This window comes from Homalodisca vitripennis, unplaced genomic scaffold, assembly GCF_021130785.1.
Source record: "Homalodisca vitripennis isolate AUS2020 unplaced genomic scaffold, UT_GWSS_2.1 ScUCBcl_1211;HRSCAF=4545, whole genome shotgun sequence".
Taxonomy (NCBI): domain Eukaryota; kingdom Metazoa; phylum Arthropoda; class Insecta; order Hemiptera; family Cicadellidae; genus Homalodisca; species Homalodisca vitripennis.
In genome coordinates, this window is record NW_025777361.1 from 61 (window position 1) to 9740 (window position 9680).

Sequence of the window (9680 nt, forward strand, 5' to 3'; positions counted from 1 at the left end):
CATGGTTATTATGATTCGGTTATATTTTAGGACGTTGAAGTCTCCCTTATAATAACTAATAATCCCCGCATCATCCAAAGGTAATCTGATCACCTTAGTAAAGCATCATCCAAGCAGTTAGACTAAAAATTACATTAAACAGAAATAACGTACCATTACACCCTAGTTTGAAACATCTCAAAGTTCTACCACAGTGTAACAGGTTAACAATATTACTCTGTACTGTCGGTCAGCATGTATCCAATCGTACAGTTGTAAAAGAAAAAAAAAAAAATTAATTATATATACTTCTTTATTCATACTCACTTAAATAAGTTTATCTTTCGTGGTTGAAAATTGTACTATTGATTGGAATAAATAATTTATACCATAAGAATGAACCTTTATTATATTAAGGACCCAATATCGTTCTCTGATTTATTACCACATTGATTCTTGGTTAAGAATCGTTACTTAATATTCACTAGTAAAAGACGGTCAAAAGTAAATAAAACACATTGGTAGGACAAACACAAAAATAAATAGTAACATAAAGCTATTAAAAGCAAATTTAAAATTAAATGTTTATGAAAAGCATCATTAACATAAAATATATCATCAACCAAACGGCGACCACATTGTATACACAGATATGGGACTTTAAAATGGGCTAAATGGAATATATTACAGAGTTTTGCTAGTAAAAGTTAGGAAAATAACGAATAAAAACATACTGACTAGAAGTCAGTTGTCAGTAGCAGTTGGATAAGTGAACCTTTTAGAGATGGCGTTGTTGAAACACAATACCTTTGTGTGACTTGCTTATTGTACGATTTGATCATTTCTACCTAAATTACAGTGTTTTTGTACAATTTATATATAGTAAATTTTTTTTAAATCTTTTTTCTAGAAATATCTCATTTAATTTCACCCTACACTTAAAATTCAGGTATTCGTTTTTATTGTGCAAATAATGTTTAACATATTTTGCAATAGGCAAACTGGTATGGTGCTATGGTACATTGTATGAAGCATGGCGGCAGGCTTGCCACCATCTCGAGTTTCGAGGAGAACGAGATAGTCAAATCGAAGATCAACAAGTCAGGTAAGGTTAATATCACTAAGAAATTAGTTTACTGCCATTTACGTAACTTAATCAATGTAAATAAAAAAAAGTCGTTTAAACACGTATTTGGTCTTCAGATCATATGCTAGTTTGATTACTTAAAGAAATATTCGACGAAACGTCAAAATAATTATTGAATTGTAAAAAGGGCTTTGTCATGTTGTGTTAGCGCACTAACCCGCAAGTGAGAGATCCGGTTTCTAGTCCCAGTGGAGCAAGAACTTATGTGACTCAATGTTTATTTTCATTATTTATATTATTTCCCTCTTGTTAGTAAAGGAGTCCTATCTCATAAAAATATTATAAAAAAGACGGATGGGATATTCGTTTATAAATAGGTTTTATTACCTCTTTATAAGGTACTTAATATGTCTATTTAATCACGCAATATTCAGTTGTATGTCTTATAAAAAAATTATAAAATTATTTTATTGTTAGGATAGAAATTTAGTTCCACAGTTGTACAATATAATGCAGTTGAGAGATAATTCACTGTAAATAATAAAAAATACTGTTGTTTATTTATTTTATTCAAGGCAGAGCTATGTTAAAAATGTCAAGTATAACTTCAAGTAAGAAATATAATCAATTTACAAAAATATAAAAACTAAGATACCAATATATTACAGAAGAGCTTTAACTTGAATTGAATAAAGTAAGATTTTCAATTTATTAAATAACAATATGATATTTTATAACAATTTTTATAATTCATTGCAGAGAGAACTATTTAACTCATGCAATAACTTGTTTAAGAAAAAATATCACTTTAAATATATTTAAGGTTAAGGGTTTTTGCATTATTTAAAGATTTGATGGATTAGTAGGAAAGTGCTTTACCGAGAAGAAGTCTTTGATATCACATAATGTTGACTAATTGTTACATTCTATACAGGAGATCGTGTCTAAAAACTTTTGTTCAATACTACAGTTAACCGATGGATACTCGAAATATCTTGCTTGTAGGAATCGTAAAATCAGTAGCAGTTATCAATAATTGAGTTTTCATAGAGACTACATTTTCCAATTTGATCACTTAAAGCATCTATTCAATTTCGAAAAGTACAAGTATACATTGTATACTACGTAATCACATATTGAGAAAAATGTTATGTAGGTCATAAAAAGACACATACTAAAATAATGATGGTTACTGAAATTATTATTTTTTTCTGTTGGTTAACTAATCGAAATAAATCAGGATGGTTCACTTCTCCTTTTCGCACCTTACCGTTGAACTACATTGGATACAATAGAAACCGATGTGTCATTTGTATTTGGGAAATTTCATAGAAATTTAAGATTTGGAAATCATTAGCAGCAATATTCCAGTTATTGTGGAAAAAGGGGGGGAGGGGTGAATAGGTCTCGTATATTTCAGAGTTTTAATTTAGGAGTAGGTGGAGCTGAGGCTGTTATTAACCTAAACATAAGGGAGCTAACCCTTCCCAATTTATCTGAAAAAATATAAACAGTACTAGAATTAACTCCTCCATAATGACTCAGTTTAGGCCCACTATCATTCCCCATGGAAGTTCGACAGGGGGTGGTTCCACCCCCAAACCTTTCGTATCCTGAAAATTCAGTAGGAAGCAAACTCAAAGGTCGTTTTAGGTTTAAATCCAATAGGAGGTTTTTCATCTTCTTGACATAAGTTTATAAATTAAGAACAAAAACTAATAAGTATATATTTGTAACGAAAGACTAGAGAGTTAGTCGACAGGTGTTTTCGAGGGTCTTTATAATTTGTACTAAAAGTCTGGAAGCTCTTAAACAAATATGGTTATTATAGAACTCCATCCTAATATCTCTTTACTCTTCCAAAAAATTTATGTTCATAAGCAAACCATATACATATATATATTTAGAACAATACACAAATAAAATGCTTGAATAAAGTTGAGCTACCACTACAAATGTGTTATTTCACTGCATCTTTCTATTAGGTAAGCTTCTAGGAAAGAAGAAAACATCTTACTCTATAAATATTTTATTTTAGCTAAGTAAAAGAGAACGCCCTATTATATTTTGGTATATTTATTTTGATAAATAAATACTATATTTATTTACGCTATATTTATTTTAATAAGATCACAGTAATTCTTGTAAAAAAGTTTTATCTGTAAGCGAACGTAATAAAATGAATTCATTATACATACAATAGGTTGTAACTGGACTACGCCTTACATATCACTCTAATCTTGCTGTTTTGAAGGATATACCTCGTTAACAATTGATTTAAATCTATATAGTACAAAATACTTTCTAATTAATGACTTTTGTTCTCCTTTAAATTCTTTTTCTCTCCATTCTTTTAAATCTGGATGACAACTTATTTTAAATTAAATAAGGGCAGTTTTTTCCTTAGACTGCAATTAGGTCTGCACTTTTGACAGGGGATTGTAGGTTAGATGTAACTTTGCATCAGATATTCAACATTAATTTTAATACATTTAAAAGGGTACCTAACTGATAGGCTATGTCTTATTTATGGCATCAAGCCACAATTCTGGGTGTCAGGGATGAACCTCGCGCTGGCCAGCATGTGGACATTGATAAGCATGGGGAGATCCTTCACTTAGGTTTGTACGTAATTGTAATGTCCGTTCCAAGTCTGAATTCCCAGATCTGGGTGTCACGGATAAACCTCACGCTGGCCAGTACTTGGGCATGGGTGAGCAAAGGGAGATCCTTCACTTAGGTTTGTACGTAATTGTAATGTCCGTTCCAAGGCTAAATTCCCAGTTCTGGATGTCAGAGATGAACCTCGCGCTGGCCAGCACGTGGACATGGATGAGTATGAGGAAATCCTTCACATATTTTTTAGCGTAATTATGATGTCCATTTCAGGTCAGAAGCCTCAGTTCTGGACGTCAGGAATGAACTACCCCCTGACCGAAACATGGACATGGATGAGCACAGGACAACCCTTAACGTACACAGACTGGACTGTTGGACAGCCTGACAGCTGGTTAAATCTGGTTGTGGGAGAACACTGCTTGGAGCTCTGGGAGCCGGGGCACTACCGCTGGAATGACAGGAACTGCTTGGATATCTTATATTTCATTTGTGAATATTACGATTGATAGTGTTTCTGTATGTTGCATTTCATACCAACACACAGAAATTGTAGTTTCACATTGTTATCAATGGTTCTATCAGAAATTTTAATTTTTAGTTAAAAATAAAAAAAATATTACAAATCTGTACAATGGTTTTACCATTCGCGGGGCTGTTACTTCAATCCGTGAATGTGAAAAACATACCTGTACTGGCCCAGGTCGTCCAGGAATATAAATTGCCAGTATGGTTATTATTTATCCATGACAATTTTTATTGTTAAACTACGTACATTTAAATACTAACTAAATATTATATTATTACGTGACTTTTTTCTCACGATAGGTATTGGGGAATAAATACGACACTATAGTTTTATACCCATCTTGACCTTTGCTTATACTAGTTTTTTTATTAACTCCTTCATCTAACTGAGGAAACGAAAAATAGTAGATAGCCTATAGACGGGCTCTCTTATTTTACACTTAACGTGTAGAGTTTCAGAAGTTATTTTCCAATCTTATTGGACATGCCGTTATAAAGAATTGGATTATATACTGTTACTGATACTTATGTTATAATAGCATAGCAATAAAACCCAACCAACCTGTATTTCTAATCGCTTCATTTACCCATTAGTTCACGTCTATCGTAGCAGTATCGAGTCGCACGTGTTAACTCATCCGGGAATGAAGACTGCAAACTATTTGGTCGTTGAAATAAAATCATATGTAATGGAACGTTTTATAAGGGAAGAATATTTTGGTATTCATGTTTTAACCTGTTGCCAAGGGAAGAAGCAAGCAACAGAGTAAGTGGGAGGGGGAGTAAGGAGCAGAGCTAGCGTTAAGGAGATGTCTAGTTAGTGATGGCATAAACAAACGGTTTTTATAACCTACTAGCAATAAGTTATTTCTTTCGTTAATTAGTTAATTTAATCTAATGAATATGTGCCCAATTTCCCTAATTCTATCCAGATTTACTGGTTAGCCTGTTATTTATTTTTATACTTAAAGTTAAAAAATGGATTTAGTTATAGTGATTTTAATTAAAAAAAATGCATTTCAATTTAAAAATAAATATCTGTATAAAATGGTAAAAGGAATCGAAAACGTATTAGTTAACACGTTCGTATTTAATAACAAGGACAATTATGAAAATACGCAATAAGAATATATATATATATATATATATATATATAATATATATATATATATATATATATATATAAATGTCAACATAACGAAAGCCCTTTCTCTTTAAAAAGCAGATGTAATTTTGTAAAATACATTTACGATGTTATATGCAAATTTATTCTTTTAAACAGAAGACAACCAAGAAATAGGTCCTGTCACTTCTATGACTGTTTATTGCTTAGGATCAAATCTCAAAAATATACAAAGTCTTTATACTAATTATATAAAGAGCCTATGTTTTAAGTTGATTAAATCTTATTAAATGTTTTAAGCGTAAGCAGGTATATGTTGTTTTAGTAATGATGACCTTAAGAGAACTAAGGTTTTAACTGTCTTTAGTATGAGTCATTTAACGTTTGAATGGCTGGTTCAAAATAATTATATTTCCATAACCATAGGAAAGTCTGTCTTGATGCCCTGATAAAGATGTCCACATACGTAGATTTCGTAAACCTACTTCGGTCGAAAGTGTTTATTTTAACCCTACCATATACTTCCTGGTTTGTATTGGATTCCAGTCCCATATTAGAATTTTCCTTGTTGTTTTGTCGAATAAAAAATATAAATACTTAGAACTGAGAACCCCGCTTTAGTTAAACTGTGTCTTCTTCCGGCTGTTTACTTTAATTAAGGATTCACACTTTTTTTAGTTGGTTCTTTATAACCCCGATAAAAAACTATATTCGTATGTGGCTATCAAAAATCTAATTAGGACAAAAAGCATCTACTTTTGACCCTTGAAATCTATTTTTGGTGTAAGACATTTCGAGAGCCATTGTTGAGTTTGCCTTGTTACCTAACTCATAATATCTGTTTTAGATATATATAATGGAAGTTATTTTTAAGCCTGTACAACGTTTAAAACAAGGCTTTAAGTTAAAAATGTTATTGTTTATTTCACATTATCCCTTAAGGCTCTATTTGAATGCCATATCACAACGGAAAGACACATCACCGTTGAGACAGTTTAGAGAAATTCATGTAATACAATTCATAACTTTGTTCATTAAGTGTTTAAATAGTATTTAAATTATGCATTAGATAATGTTAATTCATCACTGGCACAATCTGACACCAACCTTTCTCACCTTGGCTATTTTATGTTTACTGGTTCTGTAGTGACAAGAATTTTTTAGTCTTAGCTTACCGGCAAATTATTAAGATTTAAGCCTAAACCACTCTTTCAGTGCAAAATCGGTCTTTACAATATAATACAATACTAATAAGCTGACCTTTAGATTAAAAAGTGGCGTATTATATTTCTAAATTAGGGCGTATATAAATAATTGGCCTTATGCACTGTGTTCATCTAGAAATTTAATCATTATAATGCAATATAAATTACAACACCATTATTGTATTAATGATCACTATACATATTGAGAATGCCTTTAAATAACACATATGGTAGGTTCTATTTTAAATATTCCTAATACATCGTAGTAAAGGAAAATAACATATAAACGAGATATTTAGCCTTAACATGTTAGCAAATTAATTTAACATTTGGAAGAAGAACCATTATCAGTGGTTCAATTAAACGCGGTGGATCTAATATTAGGAAGTGGAGAAAGTTTCACGAATTGCTTGGTACTAAAAAGAAGAAAATCTAGTTTAAAATTGGAATGATTTTCAACGGTGTTTATTAAAATAGACTTCAAATGCATGTGATATATGGATTTTTACTCTAAAGAAGAATCGGAGTCTGGGCAACATTTAACTTGCATCGTGCACAAATTTTAGCGCTAGTTATTGTGTCTAAGTACGCTACTAGAAAACTAAAACAGCTTTTATGAAAGAAATAAAACGAACTAGAACAAATGACTATTAATAATGCCATTAAAACGTTTTATCGTAACGCCAACTAGACCATTTAAATATCAGGCGTTTCAATCAAAATATTACTTTCAGTGTAGTTCGAGTAAAATTAATTTATTATGGTAAATGGAGGCATTCCGTAGACTGTTTTGCTACGATATACACAATTTCTTAATAATACTTTTGAAAAAAAAAGGTTTTACAACATAATTCCTTAAGACCATTATTACTGTAGTAATACATAGGAAAAATATATTGTTTTATACTACTAATTTGGTCACACTCTCAAGATTGAATCCCGTAAGAATCAAGTCCCGTGCGTTTACCCGTCTGTTAATACTAAGCTATCTCAATAGAGATAAGAAAACAGTTATTTCTCCAGTTATCTTAAAACAACAATTTAATGGATATTATTAACATTTTAATTCAGGTGGTAGTTTACATTTAGATAGAGCTACTACGAAGTGTGAAGAGTGACGTGATAGAGGTGAGAGTTATTTGCAACATTCACAAATAACTTCAACGATACTTGGAAAGACTTTTGGCATACCGTATTAAGTGAAGAAGCTAAATATTTGTTTTTATACTTTTTTACTAAATGGTATAAAACGTTTGGACCTCGTACAGAAAGATCGGACTAAGTTTGCTTACTTTTTTCTACATAACCAAAAACCGGAAAAACTAAAGTGATGAAGTACATAGAAAAATTGCTCTAGGACTATTTAACAAGAAAAATTGTTTCCTTTAATATAAATTATAAAACATTTTTTAAGTAATATAAGGTAAAATGCATTAATAAAATATAGGTATACTTTTTTCATCTAACAAAAAACTGACAAATTTAAAAGCCACTAGATTCAAATGTTATTTTATATACAGTAATATTTTTCAGAAATATACATTTCTAATAATCACACACAGGCTACTCAACAAGGTTTAGTTAAAAACACCAAATAAATAAAACTTTGTATTTCATTTAATTTATTTTGCAGCTTTCAGTTTAGAAACCCGCTCATAGCGTTACGAGGTCTGGTAAGGAGTCTCTGGTGGCATTTCAACTACTATACCTGCCACTTTATCCCGCTTTAGTTCTTTCTTTGAATTATATCCTTCTATTTTTCAGAGTTTACTCTCCTCTATTTTATCTTCGCTGAATATGAAATAATAATAAATAACTTCGCTAATGCTATTTTATCTTCGTAAATAATCGATTAAGAATAGTAAACTGTAATAGGTAGTTACAATGTACATAAATACCCATCCACATATCTCTATCGACAATGTAGAACTGAAGTATATAATTAAGCGTGTGTTGAAGGATTTATTAAAAATAGAGGAAGTAAGTAACCTCTGAAATCTGTGATAATGTATTCATAAACTAATTTAATCTTTTAGAAATAAGAAATATGTTAAAAACATTCAAGATATTTATATCAGTATATTTCAAAAATCATCAAACTTTGTTTTATAAACATATAAATTTATAATATGAAAACTTGTATAATTTACGCAAATAAAGATATTATACATTGGTCATTTTTAATTATTTTAAAGCTTACAGTTATTTTATAGAAAGTATAACCACACTTTTCATGTGATTAAGATATACATTTACTATATTAAAGTTATTTGATATTTTTATTGTTGCTTGAACCAAAATTAGTCATCGTAAACTTTAAATGAATTGAAAGAAGCAAAGAAGCATAACTGTAAGCAATGTAAGTGTCAATACTTGTTGATTTATCGCTTCCACATTACCATACATTGGGTACCATAAAAAGCCAATGCGTCATTTATACTTGACAACCCCATGGATATATAGTAGGTCACATCAATAACTACAAATGTCTAGATTATGGAGGAAGGAAGGATCAATTTGTTTATTAGTGTTCTGTGCATGATGACTGATGGAGTTTCGGATGCTCTCTAATGTTAATGAATGTTACTTCACCGGGCTTTCGGGAGTGATAATCCTGTCCCCTTCGTCTGGAGAGGCTGAAACACAGCTGGTTACCCACCTTCCAAGGTGACGTAGAGTATCAAGTCTCCCTCCTCGTAGGGTCTAAGTAGGAAGTGGTCCTACAAACTAACCAATACTGAATAAGAGGTTACTCGGAAAGCAAGCGCTAAGGTACTTTCAGGATTAAAATGAGAGGTTTATATATTTTTTATCCTAAATGAGAATAATTAAAACAAATAATTATTGAAAAAGGTTGTGCAATGTGTACTGTACTACTAATCATTATTGTAAGTTCAGGTCCTAATTGAGAAAAGATTTTTACTTTTGTATTAATTATCTCTTCACTCCGCCCATCATTAATGCAAAATTGTGTTTGCATGAACGTTAATGAAGCCTACCACGAGGGTTGGTAAAAACTAATCTAGTAAGACTGTATGTACGTCGGTGTATCTGTCCGTCCACATTATATTGAAAGGTTGCCGGCCGGGAAGGAAATGATGCCCCTAATCCCTATCACATGACGTCATTACAATCTAGAGGC

At 31.1% G+C, this 9680-nt stretch overlaps 1 protein-coding gene across 1 annotated transcript; it reads left to right on the plus strand.

Annotated features, from left to right (window-relative positions):
- Positions 1-978: 978 nt before the first annotated feature.
- LOC124371291 (perlucin-like) lies at positions 979-4777 on the plus strand. The gene is made up of 2 exons (XM_046829631.1): positions 979-1084; positions 3956-4777. The coding sequence occupies exons 1-2, from the start codon at positions 994-996 to the stop codon at positions 4189-4191; spliced, it is 327 nt and encodes a 108-aa protein (XP_046685587.1). The 5' UTR covers positions 979-993; the 3' UTR covers positions 4192-4777.
- Positions 4778-9680: the final 4903 nt, after the last annotated feature.